Source organism: Mustelus asterias, chromosome 9, assembly GCF_964213995.1.
Source record: "Mustelus asterias chromosome 9, sMusAst1.hap1.1, whole genome shotgun sequence".
Taxonomy (NCBI): domain Eukaryota; kingdom Metazoa; phylum Chordata; class Chondrichthyes; order Carcharhiniformes; family Triakidae; genus Mustelus; species Mustelus asterias.
The window spans coordinates 100,693,157-100,718,046 of NC_135809.1; the positions used below are offsets into that span (position 1 = coordinate 100,693,157).

The window sequence follows — 24,890 nt, forward strand, 5'->3', positions numbered from 1 at the left end:
AACCAAGCATGCCAAATGCCTTCTTCCCCACTCTGTCCACCTGTGACTCCACTTTCAAGGAGCTATGAACATGTACCCCTAGATCTCTTTGTTCTGTAACTCTCCCCAACGCCCTACCATTAACTGAGTAAGTCCTGCCCTGGTTCAATCTACCAAAAATGCATCCCCTCGCATTTGTCTAAATTAAACTCCATCTGCCAGTCGTCAGCCCACTGGCCCAATTGATCAAGTTCCCATTGCAATTGGAGATAACTTTCTTCAGTGTCCACTGTGTCACCAATCTTGGTGTCATCTGCAAACTTACTAACCATGCCCCCTATATTCTCACCCAAATCATTAATGTAAATGGCAAATAATAGTGGGCCCAGCACTGATCCCTGAAGCACACAGCTGATCACAGGCCTCCAGTTTGTAAAACAACTCTCTAAAACCATCCTCTAGCTTCTGTCAAGAAGCCAATTTTGTATTCATTTAGATACCTCACCCTGGATCCCGTGAGATTTAACTTTATGCAACAACCTACCATGCGGTACCTTGTCGAAGGCCTTGCTAAAGTCCATGTAGACAACATCAACTGCAGTGCCCTCATCTACCTTCTTGGTTACCCCTTCAAAAAACTCAATCAAATTTGTGAGACATGATTTTCCACTCACAAAGCCATGCTGACTGTCCCTAATCAGTCCTTGCATCTCTAAATGCTTGTAGATCCTGTCTCTCAAAATACCTTCCAACAATTTACCCACCACAGATGTGAGGCTCACTGGCCTGTAATTCCCTGGCTTTTCCCTACAGCCCTTTTTAAACAAAGGCACACCATTTGCCACTCTCCAATCTTCAGGCACCTCAACCGTGACTATCGATGAGGCCCTACTCTCTCCCTTGTTACTCTTTTGCCCTTTATGTATTTGTAGAAGCTCTTTGGATTCTCCTTTGCCTTAACTGCCAAAACAATTTTGTGTCCCCTTTTTGCCCTCCTGATTTCTCTCTCAACTCTACTCCTACACCCCCTATACTCTTCAAGAGATTCACTTGACCCCAGCTGCCTATGCATGTCATGTGCCTCTTTCTTCTTCTTGACCAGGGCCTCAATATCCCGAGTCATCCAGGGTTCCCTACTTCTGCCAGCCTTGCCCTTCATTCTAAGAGGAATGTGTTTACCCTGAACCCTGGTTAACACACTTTTGAAAGCCTCCCACTTACCAGACGTCCCTTTGCCTTCCCACAGACTCCCCCAATTAACTTTTGAAAGTTCTTGCCTGAAACCATCAAAATTGGCCTTGCCCCAATTTAGAATTTTAACTTTTGGGCCAGACCTATCATTCTCCATAGCTATCTTAAAACTAATAGGATTATGGTCACTGGTCCCAAAGTGATCCCTCACTAAAACTTCTATCACCTGCCCTTCCTTATTTCCCAAGAGGAGGTCAAGTTTTGCCCCCTCTCTAGTCGAGCCATCCACATACTGAATGAGAAATTCCTCCTGAATACACTCAACAAATTTCTCTCCATCCAAGTCTCCAATACAATGGCTGTCCCAGTCAATGTTGGGAAAGTTAAAATCTCCGACTATTACCACCCTATTTTTCTTGGAGCTATCTATAATCTCCTTACATATTTGCTCCTCAATTTCTCGCTGACTATTTGGGGGCCTATAGCATAACCCTATCAAAGTGATTTCCCCCTTCTTATTTCTCTAATGTTTCTTATTTCTTTTACTATATGATCAGTTCTTTAAATAATGGTACTTTTGCATGTTGTTATTACAGGAACAAACCCTTGTTCGAAAAATAATGGTGGCTGCAGTCACCTATGTTTGTATGTGCCTCAGGGTCCACGTTGTGCCTGTCCAATGGGCCTGGAATTAATAAGGGACATGAAAACCTGCATTGTACCTGAAGCCTTCCTGCTGTTCTCCAGCAGAGCGGATATCCGTAGAATTTCCTTGGAGACCAACAACAATGATGTGGCAATTCCATTAACAGGGGTGAAGGAAGCATCTGCTCTCGACTTTGACGTTTCTGATAACCGAATTTATTGGACAGACATTAGTTTGAAGGTACAGAACAGTAATCGGTTCTAAAAATGAGTGGTAAATAGATTTTGTGTGCTAGAGATACACTGCAGGAACTTGCCAAGGCACCTTCCAAACACAGCCACTGACAAGGGCAACAGACACATGAGCACATGGAAGTTCTCCTCCATAAAAGTTGGCGAGGTTTACAGCACAGAAAGAGGCTCTTCGGTCACACAACATCCTGACTTGAAAATATGTCACCATTTCTTCACTATCGTTAGGTCAACATCCTGGAACTCCGTCCCTAACAGTACTGTAGGTGTATCTACAAGCAGCTAATTATTAAGCTAATTCATATCAAAAAGTTTAAAATCTTTACCTATATTCAGCAGAAAATGAAATAAAATCAACCTAATGTTTCTTCTGAACAGAAAAATCTAAAGAATAAAGTGCCACTGGAGTCTCATGGCATCAGGTCAAACATGGGTAATGTTTTGGACTACAGCAGTTCAAGAAGACAGCTCTACACCAGCTTCTTGAGGACAGCTGGAAATGGGCGATAAATATTGGCCGAGTCAGTGACCCCCACATCCCGTAAACGAATAGAAAAAAAGAAATGGCTTCTCTTTGAAATCTGAGTGGAATTAGACAGCGTGGCTTGTGCAGAGAAAAACACTACACAGACCTCAAGGCTGAATAGCCTTTGTTTGCAGGGAGGGGTGTGGGGGGAGTACCTGGTAATGAGCAGGAGGTTTCCTTACCCATGTTTGACCTGATGCCATGAGACTCCAGTGGCACTTTATTCTTTAGATTTTTCTGTTCAGAAGAAACATTAGGTTGATCTTATTTCATTTTCTACTGAATATAGGTAAAGATTTTAAACTTTTTGATGTGAATTAGCTGCTTGAAGATTATGGCCGGGAATCTTCGACCCCATCCGTGGCTAGGACACTCCAGTCCCACTGCTGTGAATGGAGATTTGGCTGAACGCCAAATTCTCCGTTCTTGCTGGCAGTGATGACAAGGCATATAACATGGGAGAATTCCGGCCCATGTATTCAGGTTAAATTGAAATTAACACTGCTTGTTAACGGATGTGAGATGTTGCATCATTGTATGCTACTTTCTTTCCCATAGACCATCAGTCGTGCTTTCATGAATGGAAGCTCTGTTGAGCACGTGATTGAATTTGGTCTCGATTATCCAGAAGGAATGGCGGTCGACTGGTTATCAAAAAACCTCTACTGGGCAGACACGGGCACCAATCGAATTGAAGTGGCACGGCTGGATGGGCAGTATCGACAGGTTTTGGTTTGGAAAGAGTTGGATAATCCACGTGCTTTGGCTCTTGATCCTTCCGATGGGTAAGGGAAGAGCAAGTATAGTAAATATCACGAGGTTCTAAAGGTCTCAAAAGTTTCCTCAGGAAGCATGGATGTAGGCTTAAAGATAAACCATATCCCTGGCATTACAGAAGTGACATTGCAGGAGTTAAAACATTGAAATTTCTCATCTCTTGGGTCATAATCTATCAACCTACAGTCAGTATGTTGCGTTTTTGTATCCGTGCTTGTCAAGGTAACTGATTGATTCTTAATCATGTAAGATAAATGTTATCAGGTCCCAGAAAAGATTGCAATGTTGAAAATGTGGAAAGTAAAACATAAGGAGTTTTATTAAGAACACATAGACATAAGAATTTTGATATACCATTAAGCTGTAGAGGTGTTTTGTCCATTATAACTGGCTAGCTTATGTCAAAGACATAAAAACTTAAGTACCGAGTTCCGTTAGCACCTGCTGCTTGTATCAGCTGTAAGTTGTAGCATGGTGTACATTACAGCCATATTGTGAGCAGTTTTAGTGTAGTGTGCTAGGGGAGCCAACTGAATTTGGAATTCCACTGTATCTTGATTCAGGCTCATTGGTAGTATCAGCTGATTCCTGCTGAGCTAAACCTCCAGCACACGAAAGGTAATTTTGAATCCCAAATCAGTTACTTACAGAATTCTAGAAATCCTACAGTGCAGCTGGAGACCACTTGGCCCATTGAGTCTGCACCCACCACAATCCCACCTAGGCCCTACTCCCGTAACACCACATATTTATCCTGCTGACACTGGGGTCAATTTACCATGGCCAATCAACCTAACCGACACATCTTTGGAGTGTGGAAGGAAACCAGAACACCCAGAGGAATCCCACACAGACACAGGGAGAACATGCAAACTCCACACAGACAGTGACCCGAGGTTGGAATTGAACCCAGGTCTCTGGCGCTGTGAGGCAGCAGTGCTAGCCACTGTGCCACCGTGCCGCAGACATTAACTGTTCAGACAAATCTGCATGAGTGAATGTAGTGAACAATAAATTTGCCATTGACCACAGCAGCCTTGGTTTGGAATTCAAGGTTTTATCTATTGTAAATGGCTATTATGAAAGTGTCGTCAATTGTACTATTGAACCATCTTCCTAAAACGCAATCGTGTCAAGAGGACAACACAATTGGTATCAACAAAGATCCACTGTGTTTGTATAATCTGGAAATAAGAATCTGTTCAAAAGTTAGGCTCTTGAGGGTTGTACTTAAACAGATATTAAATTCTGATTACTGAACGCTTTTGAAAATCTTCTGTGAAATTATTTGGGTATTTCACTTCCTACTGGACGCAGGATGTACAAAACTTGTGGCAATCTGTCAGCATATCACCATTGTCTCGAGGTGCTAAGTTTAACTCAGTGATACCACTCCTGACCAAGTCTAAAGTAAGGTCATAGGATCAAGCCTCATGACAGAGACTTGAGTATATAATTTAGACTTGTACCTCAATATAGGAGGTACACTTTGTTTTCTTGTGCCTTCTTCAGATGAGCTGGTGAGGCAAGGCACTGTCCCTCCTCTTGTGTACAGGTTAAAGTTCCCGGTGTACTTTTTGAAGAAGAACAGGGATCTCTCCCAATGTGCTGGCAAACATTTATCCCTCAACCAAAACATAATAAACAGATCTGGTCATTTATCTCTTCATGGTTTTGGGATTTATAGGTGCACAAATGTGCCCATGTTTCCCTGCGTAATAATCGTGAAACACGTCAGGATATCCTGAAGTTGTGTACAAATTTGGTTTATCTTCTTCAGCAATGCCAAAAGGGAGTAGAAACAATCCCATTGCATCAGCAGAAGGTGGTTTTTTTGAGAATGGATTTGAAGCAGCATGTTGGTGAACTTGATGCTTATACTGGAAGTCCATTGCCTCCATCAGTTATTCATAGCACTAACGCCTATTACATTAGACACAAAAATACTTTGCACTTCTGAACAAAATAAAGAACATTATTAACTTTCTATGCTTTAAACATGCAAAATTTATGTCAGGATATTGAATTCAATGATCAAAATGAATGATGGAGCAGGCTCAAATGGCCGAATGGCCTACTGCTTCTAGTTTCTGTGTTTTTATACGTGAACTGCCATTAAAAGATTTAATTATGTGAAAGCTATGAAATAAAATGGTTTCTCAAAGTTCGTTTGTTATATGAACAGGAAACCTGATGAATTTTTGAACCCAGAAAAATGTATAGTCTCGAAGTCACTGATCTTATTCATAAGGTGGAGATGCCGGCGTTGGACTGGGGTAAACACAGTAAGAGTTTTAACAACACCAGGTTAAAGTCCATTTTACCTGGACTTTAACCTGGTGTTGTTAAAACTCTTATCTTATTCATAAGATCAGGCTGTTAGGACAATACAGGATCTTTTGTTCAGTGACTTGTTGCACCCTGCTAAGTGTTTTGATAACTGTTTTCCTACGCCAGATACATGTACTGGACTGAATGGGGTGGTAAGCCAAGAATTGTCCGTGCCCACATGGATGGTGCCAATAGTGCTGCACTGGTGGACAGAGTGGGCCGTGCCAATGGACTTACTATTGACTATGTGGAGAAAAGGCTCTACTGGACTGACCTGGACACATCAATGATTGAATCTTCAAATATGTTAGGTAAGAGGAAATTCCAAACTTGGTTTTGAAGTAACTTGTGAATAAGTGCTTTGATCTGTCATGATTATTTATTATTTAAATATGGAACATATGGCCTTATAAAAGGTTCTGTGTGGAATTTGGCTGATGATAAGCTTTGTTAATATGCTTTTTGAGTTGTTTCTGAAATTTACCACTGAAAAGACAGTTGTACATTTTTAATTCAAAGCATTTTACATACCATATTATCAATTGAGGCCAACTATTCACGGCATTGTCATTTTCAGTTTGATGTTGTCCAATAATATGTGTGGGAGTTTATACCAATTCCCAAAGAAAGTGCTTCTGAACTTGGGGCCACGAACTGCTGTTGCAATTCTTCTGAGTATGATTACTCAAAGTACTTCATCTATTATTTCTTGGACAATTCCTTGGCAAATATTTTCAATGAAGAAAACACTTCTATATTTTGTTCCAAGCACGCACTTTATCTGTAATTCTTTCAGCATGTTTCTGTGACATTCTTCAGCTGATATTTTCTTTTAGAGTAACTAATGTTATTGTTTGCATGCTTAATAATCTTGAATAGATGCAAATCTCAAAACCTCTAAGATTCTAATGATTTATTGTTTGTTTGCTCAAGTGCATTACTGTTAGTGATAATATGAAAAGGAAAATTTGGCTCCATGATTGCTCACATCAATGTTATATGGAAAATAGCAGAACTCAAAGTTTTGCTTTCCAGTGTCCATCTAAGATCAATTTCTTTAGATTAAGAAGTGATGAAACAGTCAGCCATTTTCAGTGCATTGTATCAGAATTGAATTTCTTTAAAGAGCAAATAAAATTAAACCATGGTTTTTGAGCCAATTGAAGCTTGTGCAAAACCAAGTGAGGAACATCTTCCAAATGCACCAATACCAGGGCAAAATGGCAATGCAATTCCACATTGCCCTCTTGGCTTCAGTTCTGAAATGACTCATAGAAAGGAGATGTTACTAATGTACTTATAAAATATTGCTAATTGTACTTTTTATGTATTCAGCTGAGTTGGTTGCAAAATCTAATATTTTGTCATTCATCAATTAAGGAAAACAGCGTGAAATCATAGCTGATGATCTGCCTCACCCTTTTGGATTAACACAGTACCGAGATTACATCTATTGGACTGATTGGAATCTTCGCAGTATTGAGCGTGCTGACAAGATGAATGGGCAAAACCGTACTCTTATTCAGGGACATTTGGACTATGTGATGGACATCCTAGTTTTTCATTCTTCACGTCAAGATGGCTGGAATGAATGTGTGCAAACCAATGGTCACTGTTCTCATCTTTGTCTTGCTGTGCCAACTGGGTATAGATGTGGATGTGCATCCCATTACCTTCTTGATGATAACAACAGGACTTGCAGTTGTAAGTCTTTATTTATCTTACTCCAACACTAAGTTTATTTTATATAGAGTTTCAGAGCTACTAAAATTCTTTTCAAGCTATTGAAGTCAGTCATTTGTAATAATGCAAGGATTATAACTTAAGAACAAAAGTAATAAATAGCAGTTCCCATTTTGTGTGTCAGCAGTATTTACTTCAGTTTACAAAGTGGCATAATTAACAAGATAAAAGCAAAATTCTGCAGATACTGGAAATCTGAAATAAACTAAGTTCCAAAGAAATGGCATATTGTACTCGAAACATTAAATCTGTTTCTCTTTCCAGAAATGCTGCCGGACTTGAGTTTCTCCAGCACTTCTTTTATTTCATAATTAGTAAAAGTTACTAAATATTAAATACTAATGATTCAGACAACCTGCAAATTTATGAAAGTATTTTGGAGGAATGTTACCAGTATATGTAAAGTTAAATGACTATATTTCTTTAAAGTGTTAAAGTTTTATCTATTAGTCACAAGTAAGGCTTACATTAACACTGCAATGAAGTTACTGTGAAATTCCCCTAGTCGCCACAGCCGGGCGCCTGTTTGGGTCAATGCACCTAACCAGCACATCTTTCAGAATGTGGGAGGAAACTGGAGCACCCGGAGGAAACCCATGCAGACACGGGGAGAACGTGCAAACGCCACACAGCCGGGAATCGAACCCGGGTCCTTGGCGCTGTGAGGCAGCAGTGCTAACCACTGTGCTACTGTGCCGCCCCCGTTCTAAAACGGGTATCCCATGTTTTGGACGTTACTGTTCAGTTTACTCACCGGGTTGCAGCTGAAATATAATCTCATTCACCCTGAGCATTCTATACCACTCAGTTGTCAAAGGATTTAATAACTTAATATGTTTAAAATATTGCTTCAAAAGTTCATATTTAAACTCTGTTTGGATAATTGCAGTGATCATGGCAAGATTCTCCAGCCTCTCAGCTGCTTATTCCCCGGCGGCGGGAGGCAGTGCGCTGTTGACTGGCAGCGGGATTCTCGGGTCCCACTGCTGTCAATGGGATTTTCCCATTAAAGCCACCCCATGCCGCTGGGGAACCTGCAGGCAGGGGTGCACTGCCAGCGGGACCAGAGAGCCCTGCTTACGATTAATAAAAGAGGTAAAGGAGAAAGAAAAAGTAAAAATTGTTTGCACCTAAAAAAACCTCCAACAATCAAAATACAAAGGAATGAGACTCCACATTTGTTAATTTTCAGTACCATAGGAATTGTTTAGCAATAATTTGACTGATTACACCATTTACAAAACACTTAACATAGAACATAGAACAGTACAGCACAGAACAGGCCCTTCGGCCCACGATGTTGTGCCGAGCTTTATCTGAAACCAAGATCAAGCTATCCCACTCCCTATCATCCTGGTGTGCTCCATGTGCCTATCCAATAACCGCTTAAATGTTTCTAAAGTGTCTGACTCCACTATCACTGCAGGCAGTCCATTCCACACCCCAACCACTCTCTGCGTAAAGAACCTACCTCTGATATCCGTCCTGTATCTCCCACCACGAACCCTATAGTTATGCCCCCTTGTAATAGCTCCATCCACCCGAGGAAATAGTCTTTGAACGTTCACTCTATCTATCCCCTTCATCATTTTATACACCTCTATTAAGTCTCCCCTCAGCCTCCTCCGCTCCAGAGAGAAAAGCCCTAGCTCCCTCAACCTTTCCTCATATGACCTACCCTCCAAACCAGGCAGCATCCTGGTAAATCTCCTCTGCACTCCTTCCAGCGCTTCCACATCCTTCCTATAGTGAGGTGACCAGAACTGCACACAATATTCCAAATGTGGTCTCACCAAGGTCCTGTACTTGCACTTGAATGGACAAGTCCTGACATTTTCCCATGTATTTGGTTGATATCCATCACAAGTTCAGCACTTACAGTACAGCCCAGCCGTTTATCTGAATGCTGAGCTTCTTGGTGAAATACTGGTATAGAAAAGCTCCTGAAGGGTAACTCCATGGCAACTTTCTGATTTTACCCCAAAATCCAGGCCAACATTTTCATTGTTTTGCAATTAGATTTCCTTTAGCAGTAATGATCCTGTAAGCTTAGCCTGTAGCAATTAGATCATTGTAGAAATACTTGATACCGATAACTTTTTAATAATATGTGCTTAATTTGTCTTTGCTCTTTTAGCACCCATTAACTTCTTGCTGTTCAGTCAGAAGACTGCAATTAGTCGCATGGTGTTGGATGAACACCAAAGTCCAGATATAATATTGCCTGTACATGGTTTGCGTAATGTGAAGGCAGTGGAGTATGATGCTGTTGACAAGTTGATTTACTGGGTGGATGGACGTCAAAATGTCATCAAAAGAGCAAGAGATGATGGTTCTCAGGCAAGTGGCAGATGGAATCTTTCAAAAACAGTGCTACCACCATGAAATTAGTGTTTATCTTCAAATAAATGTGTTTCAGCCGCCCTCTTCTCAGTTTTCTCTCATTTTCTTCACTCGCATTGATACATAGGGATGATGCGACAGTTGTAAAGTTCCTCAGAGTGGTAACTCATCCATTTTGCATTTTTGCAAGTATGTCAGCTGGCTGAATGAAACCTATCGAACTTTGACAAAGGGTCATCTGGACTCGAAACATCAGCTCTTTTCTCTCCTTACAGATGCTGCCAGAAATGCTGAAATTTTCCAGCATTTTCTCTTCTGGTTTCAGATTCCAGCATTCGCAGTAATTTGCTTTTATCCTGTCTTTGGTTGGCTTTCACATTTGCCCACTTTCCATCAGGATTACAAAATTGCAATCTGAAACAGGAGATGTGGTTAATTTTATTTTCTGCCCATTTGGACCTCTTGCTCTATCCAACTGATACCACTGATCTCAGTACAGCATAGAGGCAAAATCTAGCACCTCCCTGGTTTGTCTTGCTTAGTATCATGCCATTTCTTGCATTTACCCACTAGACATCAGGAAAGTCCTCAGTATCTATCTTTCTAATACGTGCATGTTTCTAAAGTAAGCAAGAGTGTCCTGCTTTTCAAATTATTTTATAGCTGGTAGTGTACCGAGTTCAGTAACAACTTACATAAGAATCATTAACCTAAATTGTATTATCCTTGGGTATTCATCTATGATAACAGTCCCATATATTCTGAGTTCAATTCACACTCCAGGATTTGAGCACAAAGATCAAGGTTATCCTTCGGTCCGGGACTCTGGGAATGCTGAACTATCATCTTTTGGATGAGATGTTATACCAAAGCCCCATTTGCCCTCCCACAAGGATGTAAAAGATCCAGTCATGCTATTTTGAAAATAAGCAGGGAAGTTAGCTGCAATCCAATATTTATTCCTCCAGCAACATCACAAAAATAACTGACCTGGTCATTATCACATTGCTGTTTGTGGGAATTTGCTCTGTGCAAATTGACTGCTGTATATCCTATATTACATCAGTAACTACATGTAAAATAAAAAAGTACTTCATTGGCTGTAAAGCACTTTGAGATGTCTGATGATCGTGAAAAGTACTGTATAAATGGAACTTTTTCTCTTTCATTCTCTTACGTTCATTCTCTGTAAGATCATCCTTACATTTGACATTTTATGAACTTACCTGAGCTCTGAACACCTCTTGCTGCTTTTCAAAGCATCATAAGGTATTTATCCTGGAGATGGTTTCAATAGTTCACTTTTCAATGTGCTTTAGTCCCACAATGAACTGGATTTTCATCATCAAGGCAGGAGTCAGGAAAATTCCCAGCTTGCTTTGCCCGCCTCGGGAGAGAGTACCAGGAAAGACAGGGTTTTCCGTCTGGGTTATGGGGGATTGCAGGTGTGGGCTGCAGTCACACTGGGAGACCCAGGAAAATGTTCACAGGCAGCTACGGGGCTGCCAGTTGCCATGGTGGGCTGTTTAAAAAGATCACTTCGGTGCTGTCCCTGTTGTTATGGACAAAGTAAGGCCCTTTAGCCTACACATCCCCTCACTTCTCACACATTCCCTAAACCAAGGTATTCTCCACCTAACTCTTATGGCCCCTCATACCCCCAAGCCAATCTATGGCACTTCCATGCCAATTCACCATGATACATTGGATAGAACCAATTAACCCCGTAGTTGCCAAAGAATGTGTTTTTTAAAAAACAGCTTTTTAAAGAAGTCACTCATTGATAGCTTTCCACTTTTTAAAAAAAAAACGTTTTTCCTGCAAACCAATAAATGTGTCAATAATCTAGACCCTTTAACATACCAATAGCAGAAACTGTAAGTATTCGAAATGCTGTACTGAAACATCTGAGCCACAGAAAAATATTGCTTGATTGACAATATGGCTCTTAATGATCTATTCTGTCAATTGCACAGCGTTTATTTACACAGATGAATAGATTTCAGGTGCTTGCAGTTTCTGCTGTTGATACTTCACAGCATTTGGATAATTGAAACTTGTATTGGCCTGTAGGAGAAAAGAGTTTTTTCCAAAGGAAGTGGAAGGTTATTAATTTATGACTGTTTAACACATTTTATCGTGACTGCTTTTGTTACACATATCGTCACTATAGGATTCCTTGGTTTTATACAGTGTATAGTAGATTAAGGGGCCATAGGGGATGGGTGAGGAGGAATATCTTGGATTATAGGGCACAAGGGGTTATAAGGTGTGGTTGAGGTATCGTGCCTTAGCATGGAGAGAGGGGAGACATGAAGAGGACCTTTTGAACCGACCTTTCAAAAGGTTCCCTCATGCAGACTATGTGACTTTGTTTCAGTTGAACTGCAACAGAGACCTAAAAGCATTAGTTAGTGATCTGAAATTCTGTTGCATTCATAACTGGAATTATGGCATTGAGCATCTTGCTAATGGGAGAAGCAACTCCACACAAAACTATTACTGTACATATCTGTCTATCCTGTAGTTTGAAGCTATAATGTGCTTAAAAGAAAGGACAACAAAAATGCCTTTTAAATGTAATGTATCATTGTGTATTTTTCAATTCAAGGGAAAATAATTCAATTTCAAAGCTAGCACAGATTATGCATGTAAGCTGTTGCTGTAAGGGTGCCGTGGCACTTTTCTGGCATTATGTACATTAAATGGTTAGCCAGTAAATGTTTTTAATTTTTTGACCCTGATTTATTGTTTATTTATTTAGGCATTTGTGGTTGTTTCTGGGCCAAATCAAAGCCAAAACTCAGATATACAACCTCATGACTTAAGCCTTGATATCTACAGTCGGACTGTCTACTGGACTTGTGAAACATCCAACAGCATCAACGTTAATAGGCTTAACGGAAAGCCCATTGGCATAGTTCTTCGTGGAGAACATGACCGTCCAAGAGCTATTGTTGTGAATGCAGAAAGAGGGTAACTCATTTTCTTCTTTGTGTTTGTTATTGAAGTGAAGCTTACTGAACAGTTAACTTAAATTAATTCACCTATCCTTGTCCCAACTCTCTTGATCCCTCCTTTGCTTCTGTGTTGTCAGACACTCTGTCCAGCATTCAGTTTTGAATGAGCCAGATGTTTCTGAACGTAAATACCGAGAAGCACAAAGTCCATAACCTCAATATTGTCTCCAACCCCTTGCTTAGCCACAATCTGGTACTGAACCAGACTCTTCACAACTTTATTTGGCCCTGAACTGAATTTCCAACCCTATAACCTCATTCACAAAGACCATTTATTTCAATCTTCATGACATCCTTTGCAGCTATCCTTTATTTCATTTCCACTGAAATACTCGCTCATTATTTTTATCACCTCCAGACTCAATTACCCCAATTCTCTCCTAGATAACCTTTAACCAAGCTAGTGAAACTCTTAAGAATTGTTGCAGCTTTGATTTGTCCCTTATTTTAAAAATCTCATTTTAGTAACTGTAATAAGATGCTGACTTTCTGTGTGAGACGATGACCGGAATTCTCCGATTTTGCCTGCGGCTGGAATTCTCCAGTTCTGTTGTTGCAAATGGAGATTTGGCTGAGTGCCAAATTCTCCGTTCTCGCTGGTGGGGTGTGCGAGACCGGAGAATTCTGGCCTAGGTTTCCTAGCAGCAATATCTCAATTTTAATCCTCCCTTTGTTGTGTATTAAAAATGTTATGCAGGTATATGTACTTCACAAACATGCAGGACAGGTCCCCAAAGATTGAACGTGCAGCGCTTGATGGCACTGAAAGGGAGGTACTATTTTCAACTGGATTGATCCGACCTGTTGATTTGGCAATCGATAACAAACTGGGGAAACTTTTCTGGGTTGACGCAGATCTGAAACGCATAGAAAGTAGTGATTTGTCTGGTAAGTTTGAGATCTCCACAATCCTTCTCAAATGTACTCGTTCTGTCTTCTATAAAATGAAGCTCTGTTCCAATATACTACTGAAAATGTGAAGTGAAAACTGATTTCTAGCTTTGAGTTTCCACAGCTGTATTTAGTGAAACTTTGAAATCCATCTTTAATAATATCTGTCTGTCTTTGATCTTTCTTGTATAGCTTGGCAGAACCAGTGAGTTCAAACTAGAAAAATCTAGTCTAATTTTGGCGGAATTCTGCCTGTCGGTGACTCAGGAACACTTGACTTTGAAATATTCAATTTTCTTGGATAGTTTAAAAAAAAAACCAAAGAGGATTTTTAAATTGATCATGTCGCCAAATGAATAATGACTCAAACAGCAAGTTCATATCCAAACATAGATAACTTTACAAGGTTTATTGTCCCAAAAGTTCAGTAAGTGATGATATCATAGTGATGTTGAACATGTTTGGATCATATTCCTCTTTTTGTAATTTTAAAAGTAGCTTTAGCCTTTTTAAAAAGGATTAATGCCTCCGTTACAATAGAGGGAGAGGAATTTGATATGATTGCGTGAAACATTTGTGCGGTAAGATTGCTCACGGTAACATGCAGGCTGTTATCTACAATATACCAGCAAAGAGCTATCTTACCAGGGCACATTGGAATTGATATAGTCCTGTTAGAATCAGTTAGTAAGTAATGTAATATATCATCATTTATGCAATGGAATATGATGGGATGAAAGCCTGTTGGCTATAGGGTCATATTTACAATGAGTTTGGTAATCTCCACTCAATATCTTGTTGGTATGGGCCTGCAGCACTAAACTGCACTTAATTTGACACCAATTGGCCCTAATTTGGCAGTAATTTTACTCTGAGAGGAAACACAACAGTTGGAAATAAGTTAGTAGGAGGTACTCACCTGAGATTCGAGCTGAGGCAGATTCTTGGTACTGAAGATGGTTCCTTTTACGTTTTATGTTGCATCCAAAATACCTGGCGTATAATTGTTTGATGTTGATACGAGATACCCAAAACGGAAAGTGTGGAAAAATTCTTAAAGCAGGTGTTGGTGGTGGAAAAAAAACAATAGCGGACTATTCTTGTGTACTTTGTGGACTGCCAGCACTATATTGTATTCTGTATCAGTGTGTGCTGCATTTAACACATAATTCAGGACAGATATACAGTACAAAGACAAAGCCACTTCAGCTGACCTCATGTTAAAATTGATTAAGTCAGTAATAACAGCTCTTGAGCCACGGTGGTGAAAAAAACCATTGTTGCTAAATAAACTTTTGCTTCCTTTTGAAATTTTAATCGTGGTTCTGATTGGGCAGATGTTTACTTTGTCAGCTCTAACCAATATGAAGACTTGTTTTTCTTAGAAGCAGGAGCTTATCTTAAATCCTTGGTTACTCTACATTGTACATATGTGACAACAGGATTAGGTAAAATGTCACTTGACATTTTTCACCTGCAGGAAGTTTATGAAATAAAATCTGCTTCTATTATTTGTAAAATAAGTTCATTGAACTTGTGACTTGGCAGTCATTCAAAATCCACACTTTTTTTACTTACCCATTGGGTCAAACCTTTCTCAACTTCCGAAAATTCTAAAGCACTTTAGAACTAACTTTTGAAGTATAGAAAATATAGCAATGGAAAAAAAAAGTGGCAGTCAATTTGCACACAGGAAGCTCACACAGACAGCAACGTAGTAATGATCACTCGTCAGTTTGGTTTACTGAAATTGATTATGGGACAAATATTGGCCAGGACACTGGGGATAATCTCTTGCTTTTTCTTCAAAATAGTGCCATGGGGTGTTTTGCATCCAATTGGGAGAGCAATCAGGAACCTTGGTTTACTGTTACCTAAAGATACTGCATTCTAGTGACAGCCTAGATATTTGTGTTCAAGTGTATAGAGTCGGATTTGAACCCACAATGTTCTGACTCATAGTTGATACCTGGGAACATTTGCCTTATTTTTATTAATGTTGAGCCATTCAAAAAAGTATTAAGTTTTGGTAAACTTAATGCAACAGGTTATAACGAGGAATTTTTGCTCCTACATAAAATCTGCATTTTTGTTGATTTATTTAGTGCTAATAGTTGATGTCTGGTACTTTATTCAAGTAATCTTTATACATGCCTGCGCTTGTACTGTGTTAGCATGTTTAACAATATTGAATATTTAAATTTTGATCATCATTATCAAACACCTTTTAAATTTCACTCATAAAGGCGGCATTCGCGTGGCCCTGCTGGGTTTGGATTTCCCCATGTGGGAATCACATCCTGCCCCTACCGGTAAAGATCGCATACATTGGAAATGGGGGCGGCACTTCCGGATCTGTGATCCCAGCGCCATTTTGGATAAGGCAAGCAGCCTCCACGACAGCAGAAAATGAGTTCAGAAGATTGTTCTCCTGCATATCCAGCAATAGCCCTCATCTGACTGGGAGCGTCTCCTCCCCTTAAAGCTCAGTGCCCTGAAGATGGTTGGTGCAGTTCCCTTCTGAACACTTCATCATGCTTGCTGAAGGATCTGGAGAGCTGATTGGCTGCCAGCTGTCTAACGAGGGGCTTCCTTTTTAGCGAGGATTGGAAGTCCCAACTTGTGCAATCTTCGCTCATTACAGCATAAAACAGCACTGAGGCTGTTGGAGTCGGCATGGACATGTTCCCCACCTGCTCTTTTGCCCCCGCCATCCCAAAAATTCAGGCCCAAATCTAATAGCCATGTAAATGCACTTTTGAACCAGGTAGTGCTCAGAATCCAGAACCATAACTGATACTTTATTTTCATGTTGCTAATTACAGAACCATTGAGGCCAATTACAAGTCTCCATTTTTACTCTGCCTGATATTAACTAATCCAGTTCCAACCTGGAATAGAACTTGATTTGCTGGTTGAACTGGCATTGTACTACGTATGGCAATGGGGTTATACACTAAATCATAAAGAAAATCCTCTCATTTATTGCAAATATTTGTACTTAATCCCTTTCCCTCTTGAAGTTTGCCCATATTCTAATGTTGGACAACAAGCAGAAGACCACTAACACTTGTCAAGCCTACCCTTTTGGCTGCTAGGAGGGATATGAAAGGAATGCCAGTTGACTTGCAATCTGATCTTTCTTTTTCCAGTCTTGCCCTTTCCTGAAAGAAACTTGTTTATGGAACGTCCCGGGTGCAAATCCACATTCTGCTCTTGGAAAACATTGGTTTTGGTGCTATTGCGTATATAATTCGGGCATAGTTTCATGCAGTGTTTTGATGACATGCATGAAGACATTTTAAAAGAAGGAATTTGATTAATTTACTTAGGTGCCAACAGACTGACATTGCAAGATTCCAGCATCCTTCAGCCAATGGGGCTCGCTATACTTGGTGATTACATTTATTGGATTGATCGTCAGCAGCAGATGATTGAGTGCATAGAAAAGATTAATGGAGACCATCGGACACGAATTCAGGGCAGATTAGTTCACCTTACTGGCATCCATGCAGTGGAAGAACTGGATGTAGAAGAATTCAGTAAGTTTTCTTCGTTTAATACTGTTGAAATTTTCTATCACAAATGCACAGATTTTGTGATATCACAAAACATGGCTAGGGAAATATTGTAAATGGATGTCGTCCAACAGTTGCTGATGGATGTAATTAAGTGTTATCATTTTAAACTGCTCCCTTCAATCATTGCTTACAAAGAAAATAAAACTTGCACAGCAGTGAGAGTAGCCAAAAATGTATCAGGACGCAACACTGTGTTGTTACAACCTGTGCAATTCACCTCATCCAGTTTATCATGGTTTGCTGCTAGTTACGGTGCACAAAATGCCAATGCAGCATGGTGACACACTGCTGCCTCACAGCGCCAGGGACCTGGGTTCGACTCCCGGCTTGAGTCACTGTCTGTGTAGAGTCTGCACGTTCTCCCCATGTCTGCGTGGGTTTCCTCCGGATGTTCCAGTTTTCTCCCACAGTCTGAAAGATGTGCTGGTTAGGTGCATTGGCCATGCTAAATTCTCCTTCAGTGTACCCGAACAGGCGCTGGAATGTGGTGACGAGGGGATTTTCACAGTAACTTCATTGCAATGTTAATGTAAGCCTACTAATAAATAAACTTTTAATAAAAACTTCAATGCAAATTATACTGCCTGCAAATTTTGCACTTTATGCATGAAAATAGTGAAAGAAATTTCTTGGTGAATAGCCGTTGAATAGCAAGGAATCAAATGTATTGCTGCATTAAAATTTCAGAATGATCTTTTGGAACAATCTGTACATCCTAAGTATAATTAGTTAATGGTGGAGCTGCCTTCATCCTGCCGCTTGTTTTCCAGCACTTTCACTTGTGACCTGAAGTGGTTGCTTTGTAAACCTGACTCTGTGATGCACTGGAGCAGGATAAGGATCTGAAGCATTTACTAATGGTATTAAAAGTCATGAGTAATCTTTTGACAGGTTCACATCCTTGTTCCCGTGATAATGGTGGCTGCTCACATATCTGCATTGCAAAAGGTGATGGGACACCACGATGCTCCTGTCCTGTACACTTGGTGTTGTTACAAAACCTACTGACATGTGGAGGTACTGTACCTATATACTGCCATTTTATCATTTTAAATCCCTTCCTTTGGTACATTATCCTATTTTTTGTAACATTTGAAAGTCTATGACAAATCATTCCACGTTGCAACCTCAATTGAAGAGCAGAGTGACTTAATCCTGATCATTTGGGCTAAATGATCTCTGAGGTAAACACCAGTATTGCTTACGAGCAAATGTATCTTTAAAGAATCCCTTCACTTAAACGTTGGAATTAGAATTTTAAATTCTGTCCTCTCCGCATCTATAAGTAAAGAGTCAGACCTCAGTTTGGACTTGTGTTAAGTTATCCGCCTTGTTATTACCCTCCAGGGTGTGAATGATGGCGGGATGCCCTACCTACCAGGGAGACAAAGAGAGTTTAAACAGGAAACATTTCCCATTCCAATGGCTTTCCTGGAGGGACAGTGCTGGGGGCAGTGGTAGTGTACTACCTGGGCAAGTCCCTTTCTGCCCAGGGGATTTATTTATGTGCACCCCGGTGGGTTCCCTTTGCCTGGTTCCTGTTTTTAAAAGCAGTTGTAAACCTCACCAATGTGACATCATATCGGCAGAGGAGGGGGGGGATGATATGATGGGGAAGCCCACTAATTATATTAAAATTTATTGAAATGAGATTACCGACCTTAGCCTCTTGTCTCACTCATGAAGAATGGCAAATGGAGACTATGGTGCTGTCATCATACAATGCCAAGGCGTCTTCAACGGCATCTCCAGACCCACTTCCTTTGTCACCTAGAAGCACATGAGCAGCAGGCATATGGGAATCCTAATTACAAGTTTCCATTCAAAATATACACCATCCTGAGATGGACATAGATTGTCATGCCTTCCTCATTGCTGGATCAACATCATGGAATTCATTGCCCAACAGTGTCATGAGAATGCTTTTGTAACATGTTGTGCAATGGTTTGAGAAGATAACTCACTACCAGCTTCTCAAGAGCAACTGGGGATAGGCAACGAATTCTGGATTTGCCAATGATGCCCACATCCTAAGAAGAATAAAAACATTAATATTCAAGCATGTATTGCACCTTCAAAAAGGACAAGAAGGGAGGACAGAAAATGAGTGCTTGAGAAGTGCTAATGAAAGAAAAATTGTACAGATTCCGATATGAATCCTTTCTGATATTCCAGTCTAACATCTACATTCATTGGGTAAAACAAAGTATAAAACATCAACAATGAAAAGCATATTCTGAATAATACTCACCTTCTTTCAGAACCACCAACCTGTTCACCAGAACAATTTACATGTGCTACTGGAGAGATTGATTGTATCCCAATGGCATGGCGTTGTGATGGCTTTCCAGAATGTGATGATGATAGTGATGAAGAAAACTGCCCAATCTGTTCCGTCAACCATTTTCAGTGTGAAAAGGGCCAATGCATTGATGGACGTTTACGATGTAATGGTGAAGTGGATTGTCAGGATAAATCGGATGAGGAAAACTGTGCTGGTAACTTTCTTTTTAATCTTATTAACCAGTTATTACTTTTCAAGTGTGTGTTTGTTTGGATATTGTGGTTTAAACTATTTTTTAATTACTTGTTGAAATTGAATTTCAAATTCACTTCTTCATCAAAAAATAAATGTTGGGTTTATCTTCTTTGTCAGTAAAGGAATCATTTGGCATTTTCTGTCCAACTGTTACGAGTCTTGGGTCACACTAAACAGGTTGATTCCTTTCCAGTGGAAAGCAACTAGAAGTGGCATCTCGGGCAGTCTTAGATCAAAACAAAAAAGTGAAACAAATGTGCTAAGAACGCTTAATATGGTTAGCTTGATCCAATCTTCCTGGCGTCAGATAATTCCAGTAAGAAGTCTCACAACACCATTTGGATAGGCTAAGTGAGTGGGCAAGGATCTGGCAGATGGAGTACAACATTGGTAAGTGTGAGGTTATCCACTTTGGAAGGAATAATAGTAAAATGGACTATTATTTAAACGGTGAAAAATTACAACATACTACTGTGCAGAGGGACCTGGGGCGGCACGGTCGCATGGTGGTTAGCACTGCTGCTTCACAGCTCCAGGGACCTGGGTTTGATTCCCGGCTCGGGTCACTGTCTGTGCGGAGTTTGCACATTCTCCCCGTGTCTGTGTGGGTTTCCTCCGGGTGCTCTGGTTTGCTCCCACAGTCCAAAGATGTGCGGGTTAGGTTGATTGGCCAAGCTAAATTGCCCCTTAGTGTCGCGGGATGCGTAGATTAGAAGGGTTAGTGGGTAAATATGAGGGTTAGAGGGATTAGCAGGTAAATATATAGGGATACGGGGATAAGGCCCGGGTGGGATTGTTGTCAGTGCAGACTCGATGGGCCAAATGGCCACTTTCTGCACTGTAGGGTTTCTATGGTTAAAGTCCAACAGGTTTATTTGGTAGCACAAACTTTCGGAGCGCTGCTCCTTAATCAGGTGAGTGAGGAGTTGTGTTCACAAACAGGGCATATATAGACACAAACTCAGGATATTTGATGAGTTTGTGTCTGTATACGCCCTGTTTGTGAACACAACTCACTCGCCTGATGAAGGAGCAGCACTCCGAAAGCTTGTGCTACCAAATAAACCTGTTGGACTTTAACCTGGTGTTGTGAGACTTCTTACTGTGTAACGTCTCTAAAGGAGTTAAAAGGAGTAACAAGAAGTGAGGGTAAAAATCAAGTTAATGTGTTAGTTGTATGGTAAGGCCAGTAATGAGGTACTCCAGCAGCAATCTATAGTTCTAAACCTAACTGAATTTGTTAAGGTTTCAAGTTATCTCTATTCAATGCGCACACACCATGTTCACTCATTTTGTGCCAGTTTTACCTTTAAGTATAACAGCAGTATGGATTTAAGTTAAATAGTAAATTTGATATCCTGTGGTCTCAATAGGAAGCTGCGTTTGAAGAATTGGTGTAATTGGGCTATAGTCCTAATTGCAACCTGCAATCATTTTTCTTTGGGACAAGTGCAATATTGGTGCATTTACCCTATAGTCATTTGGCACATGGAAATTCTTCCCTGCAGGAATGTTTTGCCCTCTCACTGGCATGCGAATGAACTATCTGCATCCCTAGCCAAGTTGTTCTTGTACAGCTTCAACATTGGCATCTATCTGGCAATGTGGACAATTGCCCAGGTATGTCCTGTTCACAAAAAGCTGGATAAGTCTAATTCAGTCAGTTACCACCCCCATTAGTCTGGCTCAATCATCAACACAAATGGAAGGTTGTTGTCAACAGTGCTATAAAGCAGTACCAACAAAGTAATAACCAGCTCATCGATGCTCAGTTTAGATTCTGCCAGGGATATTTGGCTCCTGATCCCATTATGGCCTGGTCCAGATATGAACAAAAGAGCTGAATTCAAGAAGTGACGTGAGAGCGACTGCCCTTAACATCAAGATAGCATTTGACTGAGTGTGGTCACAGAGAGCCCTAGCAAAATTGAAGTCAATGGGAATTGAGGGGAAAACTCCCCACAGGTTGGAGTCGTAGCTAGCATGAAGGAATCATAGAATCCCTGCAGTGCTGAAGGAGGCCATTCGGCCTGTCGAGCCTGCACCGATATCAATCCACATAACCCCGCTAATCCCCCTGACACTAAGGGGTAATTTACCGTGGCCAATCAACCTAACCGGCACATCTTTGATCTGTGGGAGGAAACTAGCGCACCTGGAGGAAACCCACGCAGACATGGGGAGAAGGTGCAGACTCCACACAGACAGTCACCCAAGGCTGGAATTAAACCCAGGTCCCTGGAGCTGTGAGGCAGCAGTGCTAACCACTGTGCCACCGTGCCGCCCATAGGAAGATGGCTGTGATTGTAGGAGCCAATCATCTCAACCATAGAACATTGCTATAGGAGTTCCTCAAGGTAGTGTGTCCTATGTGCAACTATCTTCAGCTGCTTCATCAATGACCTCCCTTCCATCACAAGGTCAGAAATGAGGATGTTCACTGATTTGCACAGTGTTCAGTACCATTTGCAACTGCTTAAATGCTAAAACAGCCCATGTCCAAATGCAGAAAGACTTGGACAACATTCAGATTTTGGCTGATACATGGCAAGTAACATGTGTGATACAAGTACCAGACAATGATCATTTCCAACAAGAGACAGCCTAACCATCTCCCCATGACATTCAGTAGTATTACACCATAGCTGAATCCCCACCATCAATATAGTTACTATTGACCAGACATCATAGAAACCCTACAGTGCAGAAGGAGGCCATTCGGCCCATCGAGTCTGCACCGACCACAATCCCACCCAGGCCCTACCTCCACATATTTACCCACTAATCCCTCTAACCTACGCATCCCAGGACTCTAAGGGGCAATTTTTAACCTGGCCAATCAACCTAACCCGCACATCTTTGGACTGTGGGAGGAAACCGGAGCACCCACGCAGACACGAGGAGAATGTGCAAACTCCACACAGACAGTGACCCGAGCCGGGAATCGAACCCGGGACCCTGGAGCTGTGAAGCAGCAGTGCTAACCACTGTGCTACCGTGCCACCCTCAAGCTTAACTGGACCAGCTGGATCAATACTCTAGCTACAAAAGAGGCTGAGAATTCTGTAGCAACTAAACTCCTGACTCATCATCTGCCCACCATCTATAAAACACAAGTCAGGAGTGTGATGGAATAATCTCCATTTGCCTGGATGAGTGCAGCTCTGACAATACTCAAGAAACTCAACACCTCCAGTACAAACAGTCCGCTTGATTGGCACTACTCCATCACTGACATACAGTGGAGCAGTGGGTATCATCTACAAATGGACTGCAGAAACTCACCAAGGCCTCTTCAGCAGCACATTTCAAACTGACAACCTCTACCACCAGAAGGACACAGGCAGCAGATACATAGGAACGCCACCACCTGCAAGTTTCCCTCCAAGCCATATACCATCCTGACTTGGGTTAATTCACTATTCTTTCATTGTGACTGGGTCAACATCCTGGAACCTACTTCCTAACAGCACTGTGGGTGTGCTTACAATAGTCAGACTACAGCGTTTCAAGAGTGCAGCTCTTCTGCACCACCTTCTTGAGAGCAGTAAAGGACGTTCACATTCCATGAAATAATTTTAAAAGTATAGTTTATAACCCTGAATTAGGTTCTTTTGTTCAAAATTCAAGTTGAGATACTTTCTCCAAAGATTGCCACAGAGCCACACTTGAGTACACATTAGATCCTTGATTACATTAAATGATTATTATTGCAAATGGATGTGATTCACAGGTACATTTCTATTGCTGCTAATGAAATCATCTTCCCACACATTGCATTGCCATTTCATTAATCATCAAATCTTTCCAGTGCAGAAGGAGACTATTCAGCCCATCGAGTCTGCACTGAAGTAAACATGTTTTTTTCCCAAATTAAGCCTCGGATTTCTCAGAAACAGTGGGGGTGGTTCTCCCAGCCTGCTGCGCTGCGTTTGGGAGATGTGGGGGGAGGGGGGGTGGCCTAGAGAAACAAGAGCTGAGCCGAGAAAGGAGAGATTAAGAGGAATAACCAAAAGTTTGGTTAGATTGGGTCATGGTGGGGGCGGAGGGCCAGCGATGCGGGGTTGGCCAGCAATCGGGAGGCCGATTAGTGCAGAGCCACTGCGCATGCACCGATCTCTGCTGTGACAGATCGGCGGATGTGCAGTGGCCCGCTCAGTGCTATGCTGCTGGCCTCTCCAGCAGGAATAGGACCCACCCCCTGATTTTCGCAGGATTCATACTAGTGCACTCTGTAATGCAGAGTGTGGGAGATTCATTTTGAAATTCCTGCTGTAAAGACCACTGGGATTTACTCCAGTTTTTACGCGAATTTGACACTTTCAGGCAAATCACCCGTGTTTTGAGTGCTATGTTATTAGAGTTCATCTAGTGGTAGAAACTAGGTATTGCAATGCTTCAGTTTGCTTCACCAGTCCCATTGGCCTGGATTTTGCAGTGCTGTAGGAATAAGGTGAGCTGTCATTGCTCACCATTATAACAGAGAGAATCAAAAGGTAACTTTGGGCATCTGTACATGCCCAATTATATAAGCACATAAAAGAAATAGGAGCACAAATAGATTATACGAACATATGAACAAACGAAATAGGAGCAGAAATAGGCCGCTCAGCCATTTGAGCATGCTTCGCCATTCGATAAGACCTGTTTATGTTTCAAGTTCTACGTTCCTTCCTACCTACCCTCAATTACTTTAGAATACAAGAATCAATCTACTTCTGTCTTAAAAATATTCAATGACCCCACTTCTACCGCCTTCTGAGGCACAGTTGTAAAGTCACACAACCCGGGAAAGAAAAGCATTTCTCCTCATCTCTGTCCTTAAAGGTGACCCCGAATTTTAAACAGTGCCTTAACATCCCTCCTTAAGTAAGGACACCAAAACTGCACGCAAAATTCAAGATGTGGTCTCCCCAATGCCCTGTTTAACTGAAGTATAACATCCTTACTTTTATGTTCAATGGTCCCTTAAGCCTACTCTGCCATTCAGTAAAATCAAAGCTGAATTTCGCCAACTCCACTTTCCAATCTTATCCCCATATCCCTTAAATGTGCAATACAGAAGTTGCGGT

At 41.1% G+C, this 24,890-nt stretch overlaps 1 protein-coding gene across 2 annotated transcripts in view; it reads left to right on the top strand.

Moving 5' to 3' along the window:
- The window catches only part of LOC144498874 (low-density lipoprotein receptor-related protein 5-like), a 172,970-nt gene that overhangs the window by 135,488 nt on the left and 12,592 nt on the right, over nucleotides 1-24,890 (top strand). For both annotated transcript variants that reach the window (XM_078220687.1, XM_078220686.1), the window contains exons 9-18: nucleotides 1,767-2,056; nucleotides 3,152-3,378; nucleotides 5,828-6,012; nucleotides 7,082-7,405; nucleotides 9,582-9,784; nucleotides 12,552-12,763; nucleotides 13,505-13,695; nucleotides 17,031-17,240; nucleotides 18,171-18,296; nucleotides 19,541-19,777. In XM_078220687.1, coding sequence (XP_078076813.1) covers nucleotides 1,767-2,056; nucleotides 3,152-3,378; nucleotides 5,828-6,012; nucleotides 7,082-7,405; nucleotides 9,582-9,784; nucleotides 12,552-12,763; nucleotides 13,505-13,695; nucleotides 17,031-17,240; nucleotides 18,171-18,296; nucleotides 19,541-19,777 — 2,205 coding nt within the window. The remainder of the gene's footprint in view (nucleotides 1-1,766; nucleotides 2,057-3,151; nucleotides 3,379-5,827; nucleotides 6,013-7,081; nucleotides 7,406-9,581; nucleotides 9,785-12,551; nucleotides 12,764-13,504; nucleotides 13,696-17,030; nucleotides 17,241-18,170; nucleotides 18,297-19,540; nucleotides 19,778-24,890) is intronic.